The 25,693-nt window shown below is 43.3% G+C and overlaps 1 protein-coding gene across 2 annotated transcripts in view; it reads left to right on the top strand.

The window, feature by feature from the left end:
- The first annotated feature begins 807 nt into the window (after positions 1 to 807).
- Positions 808 to 25,693, top strand: part of DHX8 (DEAH-box helicase 8) — a 42,982-nt gene continuing 18,096 nt past the window's right edge. Inside the window, exons 1-13 of one of the 2 annotated variants that reach the window (XM_075846211.1) lie at positions 808 to 993; positions 6,266 to 6,424; positions 9,357 to 9,442; positions 10,491 to 10,563; positions 10,653 to 10,738; positions 13,413 to 13,522; positions 13,850 to 14,173; positions 14,276 to 14,420; positions 15,285 to 15,488; positions 16,768 to 16,855; positions 17,032 to 17,129; positions 17,256 to 17,403; positions 18,542 to 18,723. In XM_075846211.1, the coding sequence (XP_075702326.1) occupies positions 6,322 to 6,424; positions 9,357 to 9,442; positions 10,491 to 10,563; positions 10,653 to 10,738; positions 13,413 to 13,522; positions 13,850 to 14,173; positions 14,276 to 14,420; positions 15,285 to 15,488; positions 16,768 to 16,855; positions 17,032 to 17,129; positions 17,256 to 17,403; positions 18,542 to 18,723 (1,647 nt within the window). In that variant the 5' untranslated portion in view covers positions 808 to 993; positions 6,266 to 6,321. Of the gene's footprint in view, positions 994 to 2,447; positions 2,662 to 6,265; positions 6,425 to 9,356; positions 9,443 to 10,490; positions 10,564 to 10,652; positions 10,739 to 13,412; positions 13,523 to 13,849; positions 14,174 to 14,275; positions 14,421 to 15,284; positions 15,489 to 16,767; positions 16,856 to 17,031; positions 17,130 to 17,255; positions 17,404 to 18,541; positions 18,724 to 25,693 lie in introns of those variants that run through there. The other variant, XM_075846210.1, reaches the window with a different exon arrangement.

Below are 25,693 nucleotides of genomic sequence, written 5' to 3'. Positions count from 1 at the left end.
AAAATGACACCTCATTGATTGGTAGAGAAAGCAAACCTGACGAGGGGGAAGGTGATGTCGGGAAAGAGATTGAGGGGCGGGGGCGCCAATCTGAATCTTTGCTCCGTGTGCAGGAGAACCTAGGTACACCTCTGGGTGCGTGGCAAATATTTTCACTAGCACTGAGGTCCTCTCTGCCTACTCCCAGCATCTTAAAGGGATTGTTAAAGGGGTTGTCCAGGAAACTTTTTTTTTCTAAAAAGTGTCCCTCAGCCTTGGTTTGCCTTCCCTAATACCCCCTATTAACCTTCTAACCAGTTTCTGTTTGATCTCCATCGTCACTGCTGCTCTTTCTGTTTGTTTACATCCCTCGCTTCTGGTCCTGACTGTTTCCTGTCTTGTAACCCACCATACCCATGATCCCCTGCTGCATCTGAAGAGAGTTGCACCCCCCCTTCCTCCGAAGCATCTCAGCTATTTACATACTGCCACGCCCCTCTATGTTCACAGGATGTTGCAGACAGTAATTAGGCTAATAAAAAAAAAAAAAGGGGCCATTAGCGATAGGAGGACAATAGAGGAAGAGGAGGAGGGAGCGTGGAGGACCAGATAAAAGGAGGAGGAGGAGGGGGGGGGGGTGTGTTAGGGAAGGGACAAGACGGCCAGGCAGTGCGGGAACTACGAGTGTGAAGAGGGCTGAGGAGGCGTGGACCGAGATAGGAGGGGGCGTGTACTAAGACTGATGACGCTCCGTGTCTTTGCTCAGCCAGCACTTCCTGCTGTGTAAAGACACGGCGCGTCATCAACTATATCTACAGGCGGCGGGGCCAGAGGAGGCAGAGCTCATGAAACATCCGCCCTGTCCACTGCCTGTAAATGTAGTTGATGACGCGCCATGCCTTTCTCATCCGGCAGCGCTGGCTGAGCAAATACACGGTACCTCACAGGAAATTAAAAATTAACCCTTGGTGCGGTCACGTGACGGCAGATCAGAGCAGGAGAACGCTGGCCCAGGTAAGTAGACACTATATTAGAAATGTTTTTATATATGACTAAGTTAAAATTTAAATAAAATGTATTCCCGGACATCCCATTTAAAGAGGTTCTGTCACCAGATTATCAAATCCCTATCTCCTATTGCATGTGATCGGCGCTGCAATGTAGATAATAGTAACGTTCATATCATCATATGTCCGCATCATACACTTCTATTCACAACACCCAGCTAGTAAAACAAGTAAAGAAGCCCAGATGTTACAAACACAATTCACGCCCAGTTGTCCATAAGAAAGGCTCATTTGCATAAATATAAAATTGCTCATAACTTGGCCAAAAATGATCGTTTTTCAAACAAAAAAAAAACGTTACTGTTATCTACATTGCAGCGCCGATCACATGCAATAGGAGATAGGGATTTGATCTGGTGACAGAGCCTCTTTAAGTTTAGAGTCTAAACTTTAGACCATCCCCTCTTGATAGAAGGGTCTCCTGACAATAATCTTATCAGAGAGTGTCCCATTGCTGGGACCCCCAGCAATGAGCCGCAATATAGGGGGAATCCAGCATCAAGTGTTCATTTCCACTGCAACAGGTGAACCTCAATGGGCTCTTTGTATAATGCACGGACATGCCAGATATTCCAAAGCAAGAAACAACTTATTTAAAGAGGACCTGTCACCTCTCCTATTTTATTATAACTATACGTTGTGCAGGTCCTCTGTTATTCCTCCTAGTAATGTATGAATAAATTGACAACTGGGTATCACCAGTTGGGGGTGTGTCCCTATACAGACTGATACTGTCCAATCAGTGCAGACTGGTGACACTGTAGGGACACACCCATTTTTAATTATCCATTTATTCATACATTTCTAGGAGGAATAACGGAGGAACTGCACAATACAGATTTCTAAGAAAAGATTCTCCAGAATTATTATTTCATAGGGAATACATGTATGTACTATAATAGACATGTCCGGAGAGGTGACAGGTCATCTTTAACAAGAAATAATTTTAACAGCAAGTATATTGAATAGTGGTGATGGGAAGGAGAAAGACCCTTTGGGTGACCAGATTGACGACAAATTTAGTCTGGCTGCTAATGTCAGCTAGCTACCTTCTGTCTTTCCATTACATACACCTTTATCACTGCCTATTGTCCAATCACATACCATAGGGTTTTCACACCTCTACAATACACCCCTAGACATCCTGGAGCCAGTGAACCCCCAATACTAAAATGATGACTGTTAAATGGGTTCTGTGGACCCACACACATTTTAAAATCAAATGGATTTCCCCTTTATATTGTGTACTGTACCCTTTAATGATAAAGTATCATTTAAAATCGATCTAGGACTACGACTCCACCCAGTAATATGTTATAAAACATTATTTTCGGATTAGATCTGGTGCTAACACTAGAGGGCGCTGCAACTCCCTGTGTAAATCGTGTAAAGTTTTAGTCTCACTGGTGGCGAAAGTGATGTAACGTAGAGAGGAGGAAGTGATCTCGGCCATGTCGTAGGTGGCGGAAGAAGGGACATAATTAGGTTCAGTAGCAGCGTGATTACGAATTTACGAGCATTTGACGTAACCGGAAGAGCTGTTAACAGTGAAATGGATGGAAACAGTGATCTGAAGTAAGAGACGCTGTGAAGCGGAGATCGTACGGACCGCCGGGTATGTATGCGGAACACATCGCAGTCTGTAGGGATGGACGAGTCTCCCGGAGCAGCCGCCATTGTGTCTGCAGGACTGTATATTATGTGTGGGCAAGAGAGCAGGGACTGTGTATTATGTATGGGCAGGAGAGCAGGGACTGTGTATTATGTATGGGTAGGAGAGCAGGGACTGTATATTATATATGGGCAGGAGAGCAGGGACTGTATATTATATATGGGCAGGAGAGCAGGGACTGTATATTATGTATGGGCAGGAGAGCAGGGACTGTATATTATATATGGGCAGGAGAGCAGGAACTGTATATTATGTATGGGCAGGAGAGCAGGGACTGTATATTATGTATGGGCAGGAGAGCAGGGTCTGTATATTATGTATGGGCAGGAGAGCAGGGACTGTATATTATATATGGGCAGGAGGGCAGGAACTGTATATTATGTATGGGCAGGAGAGCAGGGACTGTATATTATGTATGGGCAGGGGAGCAGGGTCTGTATATTCTGTATGGGCAGGAGAGCAGGGACTGTATATTCTGTATGGGCAGGAGAGCAGGGACTGTATATTATGTATGGGCAGGAGAGCAGGGTCTGTATATTATGTATGGGCAGGAGAGCAGGGACTGTATATTATGTATGGGCAGGAGAGCAGGGACTGTATATTATGTATGGGCAGGAGAGCAGGGACTGTATATTATGTATGGGCAGGAGAGCAGGGACTGTATATTATGTATGGGCAGGGGAGTAGGGACTGTATTATATATGGGCAGGAGAGCAGGGACTGTGTATTATGTATGGGCAGGAGAGCAGGGACTGTATATTATGTATGGGCAGGGGAGTAGGGACTATTATATATGGGCAGGAGGGCAGGGACTGTATATTATGTATGGGCAGGAGAGCAGGGACTGTGTATTATGTATGGGCAGGAGAGCAGGCACTGTATATTATGTATGGGAAGGGGAGCAGGGTCTGTATATTATGTATTAGCAGGAGAGCAGGGACTGTATATTATGTATGGGCAGGAGAGCAGGGTCTGTATATTATCTATGGGCAGGAGAGCAGGGACTGTGTATTATGTATGGGCAGGAGAGCAGGGACTGTGTATTATGTATGGGCAGGAGAGCAGGGACTGTATATTATGTATGGGCAGGGGAGCAGGGACTGTATATTATGTATGGGCAGGGGAGCAGGGACTGTATATTATATATGGGCAAGAGAGCAGGGACTATATATTATGTATGGGCAGGAGAGCAGGGACTGTATATTATGTATGGGCAGGAGAGCAGGGACTATATTATGTATGGGCAGGAGAGCAGGGTCTGTATATTATGTATGGGCAGGAGAGCAGGGACTGTATATTATGTATGGGCAGGAGAGCAGGGACTGTATATTATGTATGGGCAGGAGAGCAGGGTCTGTATATTATGTATGGGCAGGAGAGCAGGGTCTGTATATTATCTATGGGCAGGAGAGCAGGGACTGTATATTATGTATGGGCAGGGGAGCAGGGACTGTATATTATGTATGGGCAGGTGAGCAGGGACTGTATTATATATGGGCAGGAGAGCAGGGACTGTATATTATGTATGGGCAGGAGAGCAGGCACTGTATATTATGTATGGGCAGGGGAGCAGGGACTTTATTATATATGGGCAGGAGAGACGGGACTGTATTATATATGGGCAGGAGAGCAGGGACTGTATTATATATGGGCAGGAGAGCAGGGTCTGTATATTATCTATGGGCAGGAGAGCAGGGACTGTATATTATCTATGGGCAGGAGAGCAGGGACTGTATATTATCTATGGGCAGGAGAGCAGGGTCTGTATATTATCTATGGGCAGGAGAGCAGGGACTGTATATTATGTATGGGCAGGAGAGCAGGGACTGTATATTATGTATGGGCAGGAGAGCAGGGTCTGTATATTATGTATGGGCAGGAGAGTAGGGTCTGTATATTATGTATGGGCAGGAGAGCAGGGACTGTATATTATCTATGGGCAGGAGAGCAGGGACTGTATATTATCTATGGGCAGGAGAGCAGGGTCTGTATATTATCTATGGGCAGGAGAGCAGGGACTGTATATTATGTATGGGCAGGAGAGCAGGGACTGTATATTATGTATGGGCAGGAGAGCAGGGACTGTATATTATGTATGGGCAGGAGAGCAGGGTCTGTATATTATGTATGGGCAGGAGAGCAGGGACTGTATATTATCTATGGGCAGGAGAGCAGGGACTGTATATTATCTATGGGCAGGAGAGCAGGGTCTGTATATTATCTATGGGCAGGACAGCAGGGTCTGTATATTCTGTATGGGCAGGGACTGGATATTATGTATGGGCAGGAGAGCAGGGACTGTATATTATCTATGGGCAGGAGAGCAGGGACTGTATATTATGTATGGGCAGGAGAGCAGGGACTGTATATTATGTATGGGCAGGAGAGCAGGGACTGTATATTATGTATGGGCAGGAGAGCAGGGACTGTATATTATGTATGGGCAGGAGAGCAGGGTCTGTATATTATGTATGGGCAGGAGAGCAGGGACTGTATATTATCTATGGGCAGGAGAGCAGGGACTGTATATTATCTATGGGCAGGAGAGCAGGGTCTGTATATTATCTATGGGCAGGACAGCAGGGTCTGTATATTCTGTATGGGCAGGGACTGGATATTATGTATGGGCAGGAGAGCAGGGACTGTATATTATCTATGGGCAGGAGAGCAGGGACTGTATATTATGTATGGGCAGGAGAGCATGGACTGTATATTATGTATGGGCAGGAGAGCAGGCACTGTATATTATGTATGGGAAGGGGAGCAGGGACTGTATATTATGTATGGGCAGGAGCGCAGGGACTGTATATTATGTATGGGCAGGAGCGCAGGGGCTGTATATTATGTATGGGCGGGAGAGCAGGGACTGTATATTATGTATGGGCGGGAGAGCAGGGTCTGCGCGTGGTACGTGGGCGGGAGAGCAGGGTCTGCACGTGGTACGTGGGCGGGAGAGCAGGGTCTGCGCGTGGTACGTGGGCGGGAGAGCAGGGTCTGCGCGTGGTACGTGGGCGGGAGAGCAGGGTCTGCGCATGGTACGTGGGCGGGAGAGCAGGTACTGTATATTATGTATGGGCAGGAGAGCAGGGTCTGCGCGTGGTATGTGGGCGGGAGAGCAGGGTCTGCGCGTGGTATGTGGGCGGGAGAGCAGGGTCTGTGTATTGCTGTATATGGGACGCCCCTGTCTATAGGTCCTGTGTGTATATTTGTGTCTCTATTGAAGAGCATTTACACCTCATTGTGTAATTCTTACAGCTGTGTTCTCCAAGCTGTTGTTTTTCAGAACTACAACCCTCATCATGCCCTGACCGCTGCCCTTCGCAGTGGTTGTCACTTTTTTCTCCTCTCCCTTGCAATCTCCATAAAGTGCTGATTATAAGTAGAAGAGGTCTTCTTTCCGGAAGGTGACTTGCCGCTCAGTGCTGCCCCTGTGGTAGTCAGGGGTAATAATGGCGGTATGAACAGGATGATGCTTGTCCCCGTGCACACACATGTATATGACCCTCGTCTCGTCTTTTTTCTGAATGTTGTTCTCATGTCGTTCTAGATCACACTGTGCGGTCACTTTCACCATCGCGCCGTGTTCTTCTGCGAACAGCAATTATGGCGGATTTGGAAGAACTGCACAAACTTGAATATCTGTCTTTGGTTTCCAAGGTTTGCACAGAGCTCGATAATCATTTGGGGATCAATGACAAAGATTTAGGTGAGACATTTTATTGATTTTACCTGTGGAAGTCAATACAGTCGGGGAGGGTTTGAAACCACTTAAAATGTTTTCTCATGGGTGAACTCCTATAGGACTGTGCTCCACGGGGACAATTGGTTGAGCACGAGCTGCAGAAAAATCATGCGATTATTTCAATAAAAACATTGCGGCAATTACACAATTATTTTTTAATATTTTTTTTTAGACTTCTTTTTTTCCATTTTTGTTAGAGCAAGTAAATGTGTTCATGCCCGGGCCATATGTGACAGATCGCGTATATATGTATGGGGGATGTTGTGGAGGAACTCTCTTGTGCTCCGCTACAGAACAAGCGTGTTTGGTGCTAATATACAATGTCGACCTACATATTTTAAAGGGAACATCCACCCAGACAGGTTAAACCATCACGTTGGACTTGGACTATAACTGATTTCTTAAAGGTTTTCCAGCAATGATCCACTGGATAGGCGATACATTTCTGATTCGTGTGGTCTGATCTCTGGTATCCTCAAAACAGCTCCGTATTTTCAGACGTTTTTGACTCGGCATGTGAACATACCCTAAGGTTGTCACTATACAAGAATTTGGACTTCGATACCGATACTTTGTGTAGTATTGCATTTTTCGATACCAAAACGACACTTTGCCAACAGTAGTAAAAAAAAATAAGTTCTTCCATTTTCTGATGTGAGGAGCGAGGTGTGATGAGTTTTGAATATCCCTCACATTAATAGTAACCCCATCCTGTTCCTCAGTCATAATGGACAACATTGGGTTAATTTGTAAGGTACATGAAGGGGTTAATTACTATTAATGTGAGGCACTTGGAGGTTAAATTCATCACACCTCGTGCCTCACATTAATAAGTGAATTTTTTTTTTGGGGGGTTTTCTTTTTTTATAGCGCACACATCATAAAAGACGCAAAAAAATTGTTGTGCAGGTGTACGGCCGCGCCAATACTGAATGTGTGTATATTTTATATATTGAGACTTATTTTAATGTTTATTGTAAAAGAAAAAAAAAATGTGTATGTATTTTTTTTTTTAATTTAACATTACTTTGTTTTTACTTTTTTTTTATTTTTAAGCTTTAATGTCCTGGCATATATCTATATACTGATAGTACACAGGCAGTTGTTAGGACATAACTAGGTATGCCCTAACAGGAAATATAGTCAGACAGCCATGGGGTCCTTCAATGGACCCTGGGCTGTCTGTCCATATATGGTATGTTCCTCAATCGTGTCACAGGGATTCCGCGATCCAAGGGGCATCGTCTCTTTTTATTTACCCCTTTAATGCTGCGTTCATGTTTGATCACAGCATTCAGGGGAATAGCGGCGGCGATGAGCGGTTTCTCTGATCTCCGCCGTTAGTGAGGCAGCGGGTGGGGAATACAGCCATTGCCCCGCTCCTGACAACAAGTGCACGCGCGGTCAGCATGTGGTGATGCGATCAGTGCTGCACTAATGAGTGGCGGCGCCGGCACTGAAGACAGAACATGGGGGTGTTTTGCAGTGCTCCCGCCATGTTCTGTCTTCAGTTCCGCCGCACATTAGTATAGTGCTGGTTGGATCACGTCATGTTGACCGCGCGCACACTTTTCAGGACTCGGGAGCAGGGCAATGGCTGTATAACACAGCCGCAATCCCGCGCTCATACATTCATGTGTTACAATGCTAACTATTAGCACAGCTTAGTATCGAAATACATGAAATAACAGTATCGAACCGTTTGAGGGTGCACAGCATTGAAACAGTATTGAAGTTTCGATGCATTGTGCATCCCTAGTTCGGACCCCCCCCCCATCACTCACTCCTGTGCTTCATTTCACGGTCCCATTCTCCACCTGGAAGGCTTAGTAAACAGAGAATGGCGCCATCGCTCCATAGCTTTCAAAGATTGCGACGGTCAGGTTATTTGGCACTGGCACTGAATGCTTTTAGCTAATGGGTAAATATAGGAGATGCTGCCCGTATCTGCACGTCCGCTGAGTTCAGCTATGGTTCGGAGGCGGTGCAGAGACAAGACAGCCGTGGAGACGGTCACGTGTCCGAATCACCAGACCGCCGCCATCTTTGAAAGCTCTGGATGGAAAAAATTGTACCGTTTGTTTACTAAGCCATTCAAGAGCGAGAAGCGGACCCTGAAATGAAGCGCAGGGGTGAGTGATGGGGTATTTACAGTTGCCTGTGTCAGAACATAGCAATTTGGGGCATTTTAGAAATTTCATTAGAAAGCGGCCATCCTCTTAGTGTATGTTCACACAGGGCGGATACGCTGCGTAAAAGCACACAGCGTATCCACCCTTGTTGGCCTAGACTAAGAACAACAGAGTTCTGGGTATGTATAAGATTTTTGCTGTGGAATCTGTTTTTCTGCTGCAAAAATCGCAACATCTGCTATTTGTTGCAGGTTTAACCTCCATATTAAATTCAATGGGGGAAAACCCGCAACAAAAAAAGCAGCGATTACGCAAATACAATTGACATGTTGCAGAATATGTCTAATTTTTTGAGGGTTTTTTCCGCTTATCATTTATGCAGCATGTGGATGAGATTTGTTTGGCTCATCCACTCTGCTGCTACTGTATTATGCTGCAGTATTTACCCTACGTGTGAACCCGGCCTTACAGTGTATGTCAGTCTTAAGGTGGGGTATAGTTTTTATGAGACCAGACCAGACCTCCATGGACCCTTACTGTCCCCAGTAGAACAGGTTTGAAGCGTCAACATTGGAAGCAGGTGACCCCCGACACATGGAGGGACAATCCTCCTGCCTGGAATATTACAGTGATGTTTATGAGGCTGTCAGATATAAGAAGTAATAATCTGAAAATCCTTAGTTATACAAATAGTAAAACCTAAATATGACTGAGCTTGTCATTGCATAGATGTAGTAATACAGAGCCACTCTTCCCTCTTGCAGCTGAATTTGTCATCGATCTTGCAGAGAAATCCACTACTTTTGACTCTTTCAAGTCTTCCCTGGAGAAAAATGGAGCCGAATTCACGGTAAGTTTTTCCTCATTGGGTTACCTGTAACGTCCGATATATTCTACCTGGTGTAGATGTACAGATCTGTGTGTTGCTTTACTTCATTACTCTGCTTCCTGCTTTACCTCCCAACATTCCAATCTCCACTTAATTTAAAAAGGATCTGCCCTTTCGTAAAACTTTTGACATGTCAGAAATTTCATCTGTAAGTTCCTGGTGCTGCTCGCTGAAGCCAACGGGCAGAAGCACTCAGCTGAAGCTGCCATAAGTTTTATAAACGGGCAGTTACTCTATTAGCTCCGCCTCTGATTCATCTGTGAACGCCCACAGAACCTCCTAGAAAGGTGCATTGTGGGTCTCATTTACATAAGCCCTGCCCCTTCTAATAGTGATAACTGCCTGTGGAGATAGAGGAGTTTGTCACCGCTTGGTTTAGTGCACTTTTATATCAGGGAGTTCCATCTTGAGCAATTTCCTAACATGTTCTCATAGGAATTGCTCCCTATATGTGGAATGATTTAGTAGTGGTTCGAAAGTGGGGGATCAAATACACTACTTCTTCCCAACAGGTAACAAAGAATAATGCAAATGCTGCTTACACTGAAGGAAGTTGGCATGCTCGAACCCATTAATATTGTATGCTGAGAGACCACTATATATGTAAACCACTTTGGACAATTTCTGCTTGTTAGAGGGTCCCTTGACTGTAAACAAATCACCAAGTGTCCCCCTGCTGGGACCCCGAACCATCTGCTGTAATCTGTGGGGAAGCCTGGCAGTAAGTGTTAAATTTCCCTGCAGCACCACCACAGGGGAAATTAAGCATTACACGATGCCCATTCAAATAGGTTCTCTGTGTAATACAGGGCCGGTCCTCCAACGTGATAGACGCACTTTGTAACCGCTCTCCACTCTGTTCAGGATCCTCATCTCTTGGCCAGAGGACCCCCCCCAGTCTATTAACACCGAATTTCCTGATAGTGTGAATGAAAATATATATATATTTTTTTTAACGTGTACTTGCAGGTTGCATTGATTATTCACAGTTCTGTTTGTTTCTCTCCAGGATTCGCTTGTTAGCAATCTACTGCGTTTGATTCAGACCATGAGGCCACCAGCAAAGCCAACGACAAGTCAAGGTTTGTTCCAAGTCTGTTCCTAGATTTCTGTCTGCAGGGATGGTGAATATCCTCATGACTTTGATTTTTCTCTTTTTTCGTTGTTTTAGAAGCAACATTTAAGTCCAGACCTGAAAAAGAGAAGATGAAAGACTTATTTCCAGCACTTTGCAGACCAGACAACCCCCATGTTCGGGTAATGCTATATATATATATCGGTGTGGCTTTTATGTATAGGTTGTTTACGAATACAATTCCTTCCTGTTAAAATGCTTGTTTGTTTGGAGCTAACCTCAAAAGTGGGGGGAATCTCCTTATCGGGACCCGCTACTGTTATCAAAAGCATGGCTCTCTTCGAAGGAGGACCACAGACATTTATCGAAACTTTAAAAGACAAAGGATTTGTTTAGATCACAAAGATAACGGTCTGCTCTTCCAGGAACCGCGCCACTCTTGACCATGTGGTCTGTTTTGGTATTGCTTTTTAATCACTTAAAGGGAAGGTGTCATGAATATTTTTTTTTTATATCATATTGCATTTAATATGATAACATAAATTTTATTTATTTATATTCTCGTGTTCTACTTTTTACTTTGTTCTTTCTTTTACTTCTGTATGGGGGCTGATATTTTTTTTCATCTCTGTATGTGTCGATTAACGACCCATACAGAGATGGAATACGGTACATACAACCCCATGGAGAATGTGAACGGGAGCCGTTCCATTCACTGCAGCGTACGCCGTCTGTGTGGGAATGGCACATGCGCCGCTCCCACACAGACCAAAACGAAGCTCGTTCGCAGAGCGAAATCTGGCGCCATTTTTATGTGGACCGGAAGCCGCTGCTGGACAGTAAGATGACGACTTCCGGTCGCGGCTTCCGGCCATATGTTCAAGGAAGCGAAGGCGCAAGGAATAGGAGCGGAGGCGGCAGGAGCAGGTAATTTATGTTCGTGTTATACTGTCTCCTGACCACTGTATCTAATCCTCCTACACTGTGCAGTCGCTTAGAAAATGGCGGCACACAGTGTAGGAGGTTTGACGATTCAAACTCCTCCTTCTCCTGGCACTAGCCAGGATAAGGGAGGGGGGGGGGGATTGTGTGAGGACACTAGAGAGTGTGTCTACCCCAAATTTGCAGCATAAAGCAATGAGGTTGCTTTACCACATTGACCATGCTGCAATTTTGAGAATTGCTCCCTCTAGTGGCCAGCATATGGAAATGTTATAAATTAGAATCTAATTTATAATATTTCCTGACTTGTGACAAAATGAAAACAATGTGTAATCACTTAAATAATAACAAAAAAAAATAAAAAATCTAGCGACACATTCCATTTTAAAGGGTTTTTCTGGGCTTAAAAAAATAAATAAATTCTGGGAGATGCCTAGATAATAATATAACAAAGAAATGTTGCAGCTGGCTTTTCCAGTAGTTGTGGTGCTGTAGTCATGTTACCTCTGTATGGAGAATAATGTACAGAGTATGCTGCAATGGGGGAAAGGAAGAGAATTCATTTTTAGTTATTTATAATTGTCAAATTCAACAAGTATTCAATAATAAGCAAAATTATTTTGTATCATTTTAAAAACGGCAAAACAAAAACTGATAAATCCCGAACAACCCCATTAAAGGGTCATTTCAACATTAGACATGTCTTATAGATGCGGCTTCCAACTCTGGTACCTGTACCTATCTCCAGAAAGGACATAGTCGGGTAATGCCCAATCTGGTGAGGCGAATGGTTAGGTGGCCTTGCCTATGCATGGCTTTCTATTCAGTTCTATGGGAGTGAGGGAGGCAATCCAGCTAGCAGGCACGTGTGCGGCCACCTTTTCTTTTCCAAATGGGTTTTATTAGTTTTACAGGCAAAGGAACAAAGGAAACAAAACTTGTGTCATAAAAGAGAAGTAAGATAATATGGAATAACATCGCCAGTTTAGGCAAAAGCCATATTAACAAGTTTAACAAAATAGGTGTATACAAAGAATCTATGGTGCAGCCACCTTTTTCTTTACTTCTCCGCTTTGATGCGGTGGCCACCTCACCAGGTGGGACAGGGTCATGTGATCCCCATTCTGGAGATAGTTGCAGGTCCCAGAGTTGTTACCTGCATCTATCAGACATGCCATATCCCTTGGATCTTCCATAAATTTCTGTTTGGAATACCCCTTTAAGACGGGGGGTGCTGTAGATTAAACCTAATAAAGTCTGAATCTTCATTAGTCTTAATTTCTGATTTTGGGAAAACCCCTTTATCACCTATACATAGGATAATTTTCTGACTGCTGGGGGCCCCGCCACTGGGACCGCCAACGATCGTATGAACGGTGTTCCAGACCCCTGTCACTGCACCCCCTCAGTATGGAGGAGCTTGATTAGAGAAGCTGTCGAGCATGTGCCCGCTGCTCCTTTCACTGTCTGAGAATGACGGAAAACAGCTGAGCACTGTGTTAGGCTGTTTCCGTCACTGCCATAGTCCTTAAATGGAGCGGCAGGCACATGCTCGACCGCTTCTCCATTCAATGTCCTCCTTACTGTGTGCGAGTAGTGAGGAGGATCTGGGGCCCCCAGCGATCAGAAAATTAGTACCGTGGACTGTGCCTGAATACATTTGGGCTGTTGCCTAGCAACAGGTGCATCATTGAGGAGGTGACTACACAGGATAGCCTTCCCCCTGTGGAGATCAGCTACTATTCTATAGAACTCCGGTGCCACCCATTGATGACCGACCTCCAGACTTCTGGCCTCTGCATCTCAGATATGTTTATCATGCAACATACCGGAGACTGTTTGTTTAAAAAGTATTTCAGCACTTTGTATGCAGCAGAATTTAGCTAAAAGGACCATTCTATGTAATCTCTACAGACGATGCTGGATCCAGAGGATGTTAAGGTGGCAGCAGATGTCCTGGAACAGCTTGAAGCGTTAAAGCCCAGCATGGAGGGCAAGGAGAAAGAGAAGAGCAGTAAACACAAGTAAGTATCTCACACAAAATCTGTATAATGGCAGTTAGAAAAGCTGGGAGACCACTAGTACAACTCACACCGGGTAGTCACCCAACTTTCCAAAACTCCTGAACGGTAAATCTTATTCACTATGCAATGATACATCCTCTGCCTCAGTATTGCTACATGGGCAGATTTTGGCCATTCACAATTTTAAAGGGATATGGGTGATCATTGTTAAAGCTGTAATGGCGGTCATATTGGTTATCATCCAGCTTTCCCAGAGACTGCTTGTTGAGGATTTTGGGAGGGAATTGTTTTAAAGTATTTATCTTTACAAATATTATATTCTCCTAGGGATAAGAAGAAAAGAAGCCGCAGCAGAAGCAGAGAGAGGAGTCGAAAGCACAAGCACAGATCCCGCTCTAGATCCAGAGAGCGGACAAAAAAGTCAGGTAGACCCAGGTCAAGGAGTCGCAGCCCTATCCGAAATAGACACCGGAGCCCTATTAAGGAGGAACACTCCAGCAGAAACCAGCGATCTGAAAAGAACGATGAACGCTGGAGGGAGAAACATGTGGACAGGCCCCCTCCTGAAGAGCCCTCGATCGGGGATATCTACAATGGCAAAGTAACCAGTATCATGCAGTTCGGGTGTTTTGTTCAGCTAGAGGGTTTGAGGTAAGGTTAAAGATCAGATTATGGTCCGCAATTGTCTTGTCTTATTTATTAAGATTGTTGACTCATTTTGAAATGGATGTAATGGATTATGATGTTCTACAGGAAACGCTGGGAGGGCTTGGTGCACATATCTGAGCTAAGAAGAGAAGGACGTGTGGCAAATGTTGCGGATGTGGTCAGCAAAGGTCAAAGAGTAAAGATCAAGGTGCTGTCCTTCACTGGATGCAAAACCAGCCTAAGTATGAAGGTGAGTGTGAACGACCCGGACTCGTGTTCTTTGCTTCTGTGGTATAGTCCGAGCCTTTAACTCCTTCCCGACATTTGTCGCATGGATACGTCATGGAAAGCCAGTGCTTCCCGCATTTTGCCGTGTCTATACGACAAATGGTGGTGGACACCGTCTCATTACCGGAGTCGGTGTCTCCATCGCCGGATGTCAGCGGTATGTGACAGCTGACATCCGGCTGTAATGGCGGCGACCGAAATTAGCTTCGATCCCTGCCATTAACTCCTTAAATGCAGCGATCAAACGCGATCGCTGCTTTTAAGCTGTTTGCAGCTCATCGAAACCCAAGCAAAGAAATTGCTGGGGTTCCAGTGGTTGCAATAGCAACCAGAGGCCTAATACGGATTTCCCGGTGTGCCTAGCACTGAGGCCTTCCAGGACTCGTCCATTGGCGGAGCCTGAAAGGCTTCCGTAGCCGACGGCAAGATGGTGCTGGTTCTGGAGCTGAGCCGGTGTCATCAGCGGTGGATGTCCGCTGTATGTTACAGCTGACATCCACCTGTAATGGCAGGAACCGGTGCTAGCTCTGATCCCTGCCGTTAACTCCTTAGATGCAGCGATCACTGAAATTTTTCACTGAATTTTGGTGTTTTTCACAATTAAATAATGAATGTATCGAGCAAATTTTGCCAGTAACATAAAGTCAAATATGTCACGAAAAAACAATCTCTGAATCGCTTGGATAGGTAAAAGAATTCCGAAGTTATTACCACATAAAGTGACTCAGAGTTGAAAAATGAGGCCATGTCAGGAAGGTCAAGAGGCCAAAGCGGGAAGGGGTTAATGTATGAGGGTAATCTTTTACTACTTGTTTCCTGACTGCAGGATGTAGATCAAGACACTGGGGAAGATATGAACCCCAACAGGAGGAGGAACCTTGTAGGTGAGAGCAATGAGGAAGCTTCAATGAGGAACCCCGACAGACCCAGTCACCTCTCTTTGGTAAACGCCCCAGAGGTTGAAGATGACACCTTGGAAAGAAAACGTCTCACCAAAATTTCTGACCCGGAGAAGTGGGAGATTAAGCAGGTGCTGTATCTACATTAGTGTTAAGATCTATATTGTAGAGGTAAATGACTGTACAAGGAACCAATTACACAAATAGTATCCGAAATAAAGCCCTTCATTCTCATATCCATATTATTGATGCTTACAAGCGATCTTGAGATTGAAGGGGCTGCAGTGCAGGTTTAAGTGTTTGGCCCCTTTAAAAGTTTTTTCGGGAACTGCTGTGAATGCAGTCCTGATTGTAGAACTGTATTTACTTGAATAGAGCCGTGCTGCTGTTGTGTAAGGGAAAAACTGTGACCCCCCCCATTCTCAGGACCGGTGGGGGACCTGACATTTGGGCCTCCACTCTTTTTAGAAAGCGCATATACCATCAGTCTCTCTGATGGGAAAAACCTTTTAAGATCTAGAGCCTGATAGGTCTCTGAAGACGAGCCGTCAGACCTCACATGTTTCTGGGTCAGAATCTTTAGTACCACAACACTTCATTTCTGTAAAATGGGGTTCCTGGGAAACCTGTTCAGCCTATTAAAGGACTTGCCCCAATATCAAATACTACACTTCTCTGTTAGATAAGGTAACGCAAGACTTTTAATTGTAGTAATAAAAATCTGCTCCTGTCTACTTATTGCTGTTACATACTTGTTATGGTCCCCGTGTGTTCATAGTAAGAGGAAGCCGCTTCTAGTGCACAGATTCTTATCGGCTGGCCTGCACGATGGAAAGCGTCACGCCGCCACCATGTGCGAGAGGATCTGTGTGGTGTGACAGATGTGGGACCACCGGAACTCATTAGGTGGATGTGCTTAGATGAAATTGTAAATAAAAATAAATAAACACCAGGGGGCGCCATGACAAGTATGTAATGGCAATGTCTAGTAGCGTTTTTTTATTCTAATAGAAAAATACATTTTATATTTAACTGTGGGTGCATGGATGTGATGTCGTACTCCGGACCATCTTGGCTAGTGCGGCGAGCTGATAGAGGAGCTCCTGCCCTGAAGGATTAATTACACATTGTGGATATTATAGTATTTGCATCTCTAACCCACAGCAATCGGCAGATCACCCGTGGTTTGTGGTAGGGAGAGGCTGACCACTTTATTTACTGTAAATTGTATATTCTATGATGTTGAAGCACTGACTCACTGCTAGGAATCCTGCAAATGATGAGCGCCTTACTGGTCCGATGTAAGGAATCACCTGTTTGCACATCCAGACCAATAAAAACTATTTTTTTTTTTTTTTCCCCAGTTTGATTATTAGACGCAAATGTTTATTTATTTATTTTTTTTCTCAGATGATTGCGGCCAATGTCCTTTCTAAAGAGGAATTTCCTGATTTTGATGAAGAGACTGGTATCCTGCCCAAGGTTGATGATGAAGAAGGTTTGTAAGATGGTTTTGTAGCACACACTTCATTATTTTGCCAGATGCTGTATTCCAGGCTGTCGGCCCGCCACCGCACTGTTTGTTTTTTCTTGTGTTTTTGTCCATATGTCTATTCTGATTTTTATTTTTTATTTTTTTGCCCTATATTTACTTAACCTTTATTTTTGGAACAGATGAAGATCTTGAAATTGAACTTGTGGAAGAGGAGCCTCCATTCCTAAGAGGACACACGAAGCAGAGCATGGACATGAGCCCAATTAAAATAGTAAAGGTATGGAGTCGTGTTTATTAGTATCAGCGGTTTCGACAAGTCACGTTTCAGCTGCCATTTACTTATTGATAAGTATTTGTTATGGAAAATCTTTGGCCTGAATTTCTAAAAAATGTCTAATTCCAGAATCCTGACGGCTCCCTGTCTCAAGCTGCCATGATGCAGAGTGCTTTGGCGAAGGAGAGAAGAGAATTGAAGCAAGCGCAACGTGAGGCCGAAATGGACTCCATCCCGATGGGACTAAACAAACACTGGGTGGATCCTTTGCCTGATGGTTTGTATTGACTTCTATGTTCTTTGTCTTGATGCCAGCCATAGCTTATCTATAGAACAGAAAACACTTATAAATGGGCACTTTGAAAAGCAGGTTATGCCCAGCACTTGTGTAGGTGGCACTATAGGAGTGGTGAATATCGTGATTTTTCTTCATTTAGTTCATTTATTCAAGATGGCAACGTTCATTTTGAAGAAATGGGTAATCTCTCAAGTAATGCTATAAAGCGTCTTACCCGCAGCTTGGTGTTGCTGGCACTTTGCAGATACAGGGAGCATGGAAGATGTGCTTTAGGCGCTGTTCACACCTTCTAGGTGTACTTACAGGCAGGACGTATGCAACTATGCCATCGGTTGCATGTGTCAGCCATTAACTGGCAATTGGAAAAAAAAAAAGTTGAAAGCACTGTTTTTGCCGGGTACGTTTGTGTTGAAAAGTGTAGTTAACTTTGCTGTTCCAGTACAGTTAAAAGGGTTTTCCCATGAACGTTTATCACCTCTCCACATTTCTGAGCGCTCCACGTTTATGAGCTCCTCTCATTGTGACTGTGCAGTGCGGACAGTGTTAAATAGAGCGGCTGTCATTCCTGAGCACTGACTATTCAATGCCTATGGGGCTGACAAACAGCCGAGCGCTGTACTCTGCTTCATAGACTTTGTATACGTGAGCGCTGTGCCACTCAAGCTCCTCCTCACTTCGATCGGGCAGTGAGGAGGATCGTGGAGCTTAAGGAACTCATTCTAGTTGATCAGTGACGATCCCAGCGATCATACATTATTTCACATTTACATTTTCCTGTAGATAGGTAATGAATGTTCTTAGTGGGAATCCCCTTGGACACTTGGCCAATGTCTGTTCCATAGAAGTCTATGGCTATGTTTGTTGTATAGAAGTTTGGGAGCATTTCCTGGCATATATGGCAAACGTGCGTTAAAGTAGTGTGAACAGAGCCTTAAAGTTGATGCTGGAATTGCTGACAATGCATTCATATAGTGACCTATAACAAGGAAAATGCAATAGCAGGTTTGTATCCTCCGTGGCTTTATTATCACATGTATGTACCATTAGACTGGCGCAAGTGTAGAAAGATGCTTTCTGTATATAATCACCTTACTTGTCTTGATCTTTTGTTTTATAGTTGATGGGCGACAAATTGCTGCTAATATGAGGGGTATTGGAATGATGCCTAATGATATTCCTGAGTGGAAGAAACATGCTTTCGGGGGTAATAAAGCATCTTATGGGAAGAAGACACAGATGTCAATCCTTGAACAGAGGGAAAGTCTGCCTATTTACAAGCTGAAGGAGCAGCTGGTGCAGGTAACCGATGAGTCTTACCCTAGAAGAGAACAAATTCAATGTAAATGTTAGTTTCCTTGTAGTTTTCCCTTGAATTCAAGACTAACATTCATGATTTCATATCACAAGGGATATATTGTATTACCATCTAACTGGTTCATTTATCATCTTGGCATGAACAGATTGTGACAATAATATGCCTATTTCTAGTGCCTGTGCACTTTACATTGACACCATAGACGTAGTAAGGTAGATCAAAACATTTTGAATTTCTGCCTGTCTGAATAAAGTGGAATAGTAAGCACATCCACTACACTGATGACAAAAATCTATATACAAAAATATTAAAAGGTGAAATAAAAAAAATTATCTCTATCTCTCTCTCAAGAGACCTTTTTATTCAGACAGGCAGCAATTGTTTTTTTTTTTTTTTTTTTTTTTTTTAAATCTACCTTACTACGTCTATGGTGTCAATGTAAAGTGCACAGGCACTAGAAATAAAGGCATATTATTGTCACAATCTGTTCATGCCAAGATGACGAATGAACCTATAAGATAATAATCTGCCTCCTCGTACAGTCTAGGCTAGCAGTCCCTGACAGTAAGGAGATAGCTGGACTTGCTGCGCACTGAAGAACGCAGGGCATGAAGTATTAAGTTGTGACAGGGTTATTGGTAATGTCTTTAAAAAGGCCATATATGCTCACGCTCCACATCTACCCCTATATCCTATGCGGCCTTCAGTTAGGCCGACTATCCTAGTTGACCGATCAGCTTTGATCATGAAATTAAAGGGATTCTGGCAAATGCATTTCATGCACTTTAACCCCTTAACGCTCCATGACCTACTATTAGGTCATGCTAACTGTAGCGTTCGCGCTCAGTGACCTAATAGTAGGTCATGGAGTAAACACGGCGCCGTTCGCGCGGGGCGCGTTCATGAGCTGTGATAGCTGCTGTTTCCGACAGCAGACTATCACTGCTCAATGTGCCGGGACCGATCGCGGAGCTCCCCCGCCGATTAACCCCTCAGAAGCCGCGTTCAATAGCGATCGCGGCTTCTTAGGGGTTAATCCGCCATCGCCGGCCTGCTACACGATAGCGGCCGGCGATGGTGACTATGGCAACCGGACACCAAACAATGGCGTCCGGCTATGCCATAGACGGAAGCCTAGTGGGTCCTGACAACGTCAGGACCCACTATGCTTGCTGTCAGTGAGTAGCTGACAGCTCTAATACACTGCACTACGCATGTAGTGCAGTGTATTAGAATAGCGATCAGGGCCTCCTGCCCTCATGTCCCCTAGTGGGACAAAGTAATAAAGTAAAAAAAAAAGTTAAAAAAAGATGTGTAAAAATAAGAAAATAAAAGTTTTAAAAGTAATAAAAGTAAAAGTCCCACTTTTTCCCTTATCAGTCATTTATAATTAATTTAAATATATAAACAAACAAATAAACTATACATAATTGGTATCGCCGCGTCCGTAACGGCCTGAACTACAAAATTATTTTGTTATTTATCCCGCACGGTGAACGCCGTAAAAAAATATATTAATAAACCGTACCACAATCACAATTCTTTGGTCACTTCACCTCCCAAAAAATGGAATAAAAAGAGATCAAAAAGTCGCATGTACCTAAAAATGGTACTGATCGAAACTACAGTTCGTTACGCAAAAAATAAGTCCTCGCACGGCTTTATTGATTGAAAAATAATAAAGTTCTTGCTCTTAGAATAAGGTAACACAAAAAGTGAATGATTGTTTACAAAACGTATTTTATTGTGCAAACGCCATAAGACATAAAAAAAAACTATAAACATCTGGTATCGCCGTGATCGTATCGCCGTAATCGTATCGCCGCGCAGAATAAAGTGAATATGTCATTTATAGCGCACGGTGAACGCTGTAAAAAAAAAAGTATACAAAAACAATAGTAGAATTGCTGTTTATTAGTCACCACGCCACTTAAAAATGGAATAAAAACTGATCAAAAAGCCACATGCACCCCAAGAAAACTACAATGGATTCCTCAAGGGGTCTAGTTTAAAAATTGGGGTAACTTTTGGGGGGTTTCCAATGTTTTGGCACCACAAGACCTCTTCAAACCGGACATGGTGCCTAATAAAAAAGAGGGCTCAAAATCCGCTAGGTGCTACTTTGCTTCGGAGGCCGGTGCTTCAGTCCATTACCGCCCGAGGGCCACATGTGGGATATTTCTCAAAACTGCAGAATCTGGGCAATACGTATTAAGTTGCGTTTCTCTGATAAATCATTTTGTGTTATTAAAAAAATGGTATAAAAAGAGTAAATTTCACCTCTACTTTGCTCTAAATTTCTGTGAAACACCTAAAGGGTTCATAAACTTTTTAAATGCTGTTGTGAATACTTTGAGGGGTCTAGTTTCAAAAATGGGGTGTTTCATAGGGGTTTCTAATATATGGGCCCCTCAAAGCAACTTCAGAAATGAACTGGAACCTAAAAAAATAAATAAATGAGGCAATTCTTCATTTCTTACATTATACTGATAATGAGCCGTGCCCACCCCGAGATGACCCCAGTTTTGACCGTTTGTATAAATGGAGACCCCTATTAGACCGTTCCAGTGCCCGGTTTTCCCAAGCATTCACCCCCGAGAAGTGTTTTTCTATTGATGAGTCCCTGGTACATTTTAAAGGGAGGGTTCAATTCCGCGAGTACCTGCCGGGTAAGAGGGCAAGGTATGGCGTGAAGATGTATAAGCTGTGCGAGAGGGCATCAGGGTATACCTATAAATTTAGGATATATGAAGGAAAGGCCACCCGCAAACCAGACTGCATCCTGGACTACAATAGGTACATGGGAGGGATGGATTTGTCATATCAAGTCCTGAAGCCCTACAGCGCCATGCGGTGTGGTGTAAGAAGCTGGCCGGGCACATCATACAGATGGCTTTGTACAATGCGTACGTGCTACGTCGATGTGCAGGCCAGAGGGGAACTTTCCTGGAATTTCAAGATCTAATCTTTAGGGACCAGGAAGGGGGGGCACCCAGTACTTCTGGAAGCGAGGCCACACGCATCGTACCAGGGCAACACTTTCCAGGAGAAGTTCCCCAAACCGGTGGAAAGGGAAAGAGTCAAAAGAGGTGCAGAGTCTGCTATAAGAGGGGGATAAGGAAGAACACAATATACCAATGTGACACGTGTCCCGAAAAACCAGGGCTCTGTATAAAAGATTGTTTTAAAATGTATCATACATCCCTTGATTTTTAATTTACCCTGATGCACTCCGCACAGCTTACCCCCTCATCTTTCCCTTCTGAGCCCTGCCGTATGCCCAAGCAGCAAATAACAGCCACATGTAGGGTATTGCCGTACCCAGGAGAACCCACATTACAATTTAAGGGGTGTATATCTCCGGTGGCGCATGCTGGGCACAATATATTGGACACTGAAATGGCATATATATATATAAAATTGCAAATCTCACACTGCACCATCTGCTGCGCATTATCTTTTACACAGTACCTGTGGGGTCAAAATGCTCACTACACCTCTAGATGAATGTCTTAAGGGGTGTAGTTTTTAAAATGGGGTCACTTCTCGGGGGTTTCAACTGTACTGGTACCTCAGGGGCTTCTGCATACATGACTTAGCACCAGAAAAGCTCCAGTAGGCCAAATGGTGGTCCTTTTCTTCTGAGCCCTCCCATGGGCCCAAACGGCAGTTTATCACCACAAATGGGGTATTGCCGCACTAAGGACAAATTGTGCAACAAAATGGGGTATGTTGTTCCCTGTGAAAATAAGAAATTGTGATCAAAAATGACATCTTATTGGAAAAAATATCATTTTTTTCATTTCACAGCCCAATTCAAATAGGTGCTGTGAAAAAACTGTGCGGTCAAAATGATAACAAAAACCATAAATGAATTCCTTGAGGGGTGTAATTTCCAAAATGGGGTCACTTCTGGTGGGTTTCCATTGTTTTGATACCTCAACACCTCTTCAGACCTGGCATGCTGCCTAAAATATATTCTAATAAAAAAGAGGCCTCAAAATGCACTAGCTGCTTCTTTGCTTCTAGGGCTTGTGTTTTAGTCCACGAGCGCACTAGAGGCACATGTGGGACATTTCTAAAAACTGCAGAATCTGGACAATACATATTTAGTAGTATTTCTCTGGTAAAACCTTCTCTGTTACTAAAAAAAAATTGAATAAAATTGAAATTCAGCAGAAAAAATGAAATTTGCAAATTTCATTTCCACTTTGCTTTAATTCCTGTGAAATGCCTGAAGGGTTAAAAAACTTTCTATATGCTGTTTTGAATACTTTGAGGGGTCTAGTTTTTAAAATGGGGTGTTTTATGGGGGTTTCTAATACATAGGCCCCTCAAATCCACTTCAGAACTGAACAGGCACCTTCAAAAAAAGGCTTTTGAAATTTTCTTAAGAATTTGAGAAATTGCTGTTTATGTTCTAAGCCTTGTAACGTCCAAGAAAAATAAAATAATGTTCAGAAAACGATGCCAATCTAAAGTAGACATATGGGAAATGTGAACTAGTAACTATTTTGGGTGGTATAACCGTCTGTTTTTCAAGCAGATACATTTAAATTCTGAAAAATGCTATTTTTTGTAAATTTTCTCTAAATTTTGCAATTTTTCACAAATAAAGACTGAATATATCGACCAAATTTTACCACAAACATGAAGCCCAAAGTGGCACGAGAAAACAATCTCAGAATCGCTTGGATAGGTTTAAGCATTCCGACGTTATTACCACATAAAGTGAAATATGTCAGATTTGAAAAATGGGCTCTGAGCCTTAAGGCCCAAACTAGGCTGCGTCCTTAAGGGGTTAAAGAAAGCGACAGCAGATTTTTTTTTTTTTATTCCAAAGCTGCTCCATCATAAAGATTGTGTGCTCTGTCAGCATTATAAGAGGGAATATGAAATGATGTCCTCCATCAAAGCTTCTGCTGGCAAAGGCCGTCTGCTGCTTTGATATTGGAGTCATTTGCTAGAAACGACTATATTAAGTACTACATACAGTAAGATGTCTTTTATCTGGATTATGTTCACATTTCATAAGACAGAATCTATTTGACTGAGATTGCAAGAAACCAACACGCCGAATATATTATTGCTGACTTTTAACCATATCAAGCTGTCGATTTTGTTGAAGAGGTTTTCCCACAAAACACATGTATCTCTCTATCCTGTAAACTAAACCTGCAGCGAGTTGTCCTACAGAACATTGTGTTAAATAACCCAAACCTTTCAACTAAAATTAGTTTTTTATTGAGACATGATTAAAAATACAAATAGTAGCATCAAAGAAAATTAAGAGTCCACACAGTGAGGAAGTACTGAGTGGGCTACTGGCCATAACATCTATACCATAGTATAGCACATTGTAGATAATCAGTAATGGTAAGTCGGGAGACACATTTAGAACTAATGAGATGGCCATTACTGTTTATCTACTATGATGGTCAAAGTAACCAAGAAATGAAAAACAAGTAACATACCATGCAGATACACACTGAGGTAAAGAGTAGTGATGTGCCTGGAGCCCACTTACATCCAACATGTTTCGCCACCAGGCTTCATCAGGGGTAAAGATCTTTTGATCGGTGTGGGTCTGTGCACTGTGACCCCCACCGACACCAAATCGAAGTGGCAGATGCACTCGGGTGCTTACTTAGTTTGGTGGGCGGCCAGCGATTGGAGGAGTCCTGGTTGTTCCAAGCTTCTTTCATTTTAGAACTCTGAAGGCCACTGTGCTCTTGGAAAAGATCTTTCCCCCCGACTAAGCCTGGTGGCGAAACGCGTTGGGTGTAAGGGGGCTCCTGGCACATCGCTACTCTTTACCTCATTGTGTATCTGCATGGTTTTTTTCCATGTTTTTCAATTCTTTGGTTACTTTGCCATCACTGTTTCTCTACTATGATGGTCAATCTCATTAGTTCTCATTGTTATGGCCAGTAGCCCACTCAGTACTTCCTCACTTTGTGGACTCTTTTAAAAGTTTTACTTTGATGCTACTATTTGTATTTTTATTCAGGTCTCAATAAAAAAAACTATTATTTTCAATGTTTGGGTCATTTAACACAACGTTCATATTTGTGTTTAAGTTATGACTTTGGTGTTTGACCAGTTATATATTGGGGCACATTCTCTTTGCAGTTATCCTACAGCCAGACATCGAATGGTGAGGAGGGGGCGGGGGTCTACTGGGACACAGACTATAAGGGGAGAATTGCTGGGATGTTTTTTATAGTTATGTATATGCTTAGTGTTCCTTTTAAAGAAAAATGCGTACAGCAGCTCCATAAACGCTGCTGTTTGGTTCTGTATAAGCGAATACTTCTTACCTGTACAGTAGTAGCAAGGACTGTATCAAAGGGGTTTTTCCAGAAAAGTAAACCGTGAACATTTTCTGATCGCTAGGACCTTCACTAATTGTGAGAACAGGGGTCCCAAACCCCCAGGTCCTCCTCACTTCATTCCTCAGTGAGAAGCATCTCGAATGGAGCGGTAGTCAAGCATGTGGTAAGGAGGGACGGGAAGATTGGCACCCCCCATTCTCACAATCGGCGGTGGTACCAGGGATCAGACATTTTTCATCTATCCTGCGGATAGGTGATTTATGATTCTGGTAAGACCTCTTTATTTTTTTTTTAAATCTTAAATTTTTATTGAAAGATTTTTATACATTACAACCAAACAAAAATACACATAAGTAACACACACAATAATGTTCGTATTAGAATGACACTCCATATAAGTAAAACACATCTCAAATTAGCCATTTAAGATCATAATTAAATATAGTATTTTGAATGAGTCCAAGAATTCCATCTCTTTACATTCCGACCATGAAGAACTAAATCATAAACTAAATAAGTTTCATGATAACATTGGCTATTAACTCTTCTAATGACCTCCTGGATAGAGGGGGAAATCGGAGATTTCCAAGATTGTGCGATGGCCATTCTAGTGGCTATA

This window comes from Rhinoderma darwinii, chromosome 13 (genome assembly GCF_050947455.1).
Source record: "Rhinoderma darwinii isolate aRhiDar2 chromosome 13, aRhiDar2.hap1, whole genome shotgun sequence".
NCBI classification, from domain to species: Eukaryota; Metazoa; Chordata; class Amphibia; order Anura; family Rhinodermatidae; genus Rhinoderma; species Rhinoderma darwinii.
Note: the sequence above shows the minus strand (reverse complement) of the source record. Positions and strands in the feature narration are given on the sequence as shown.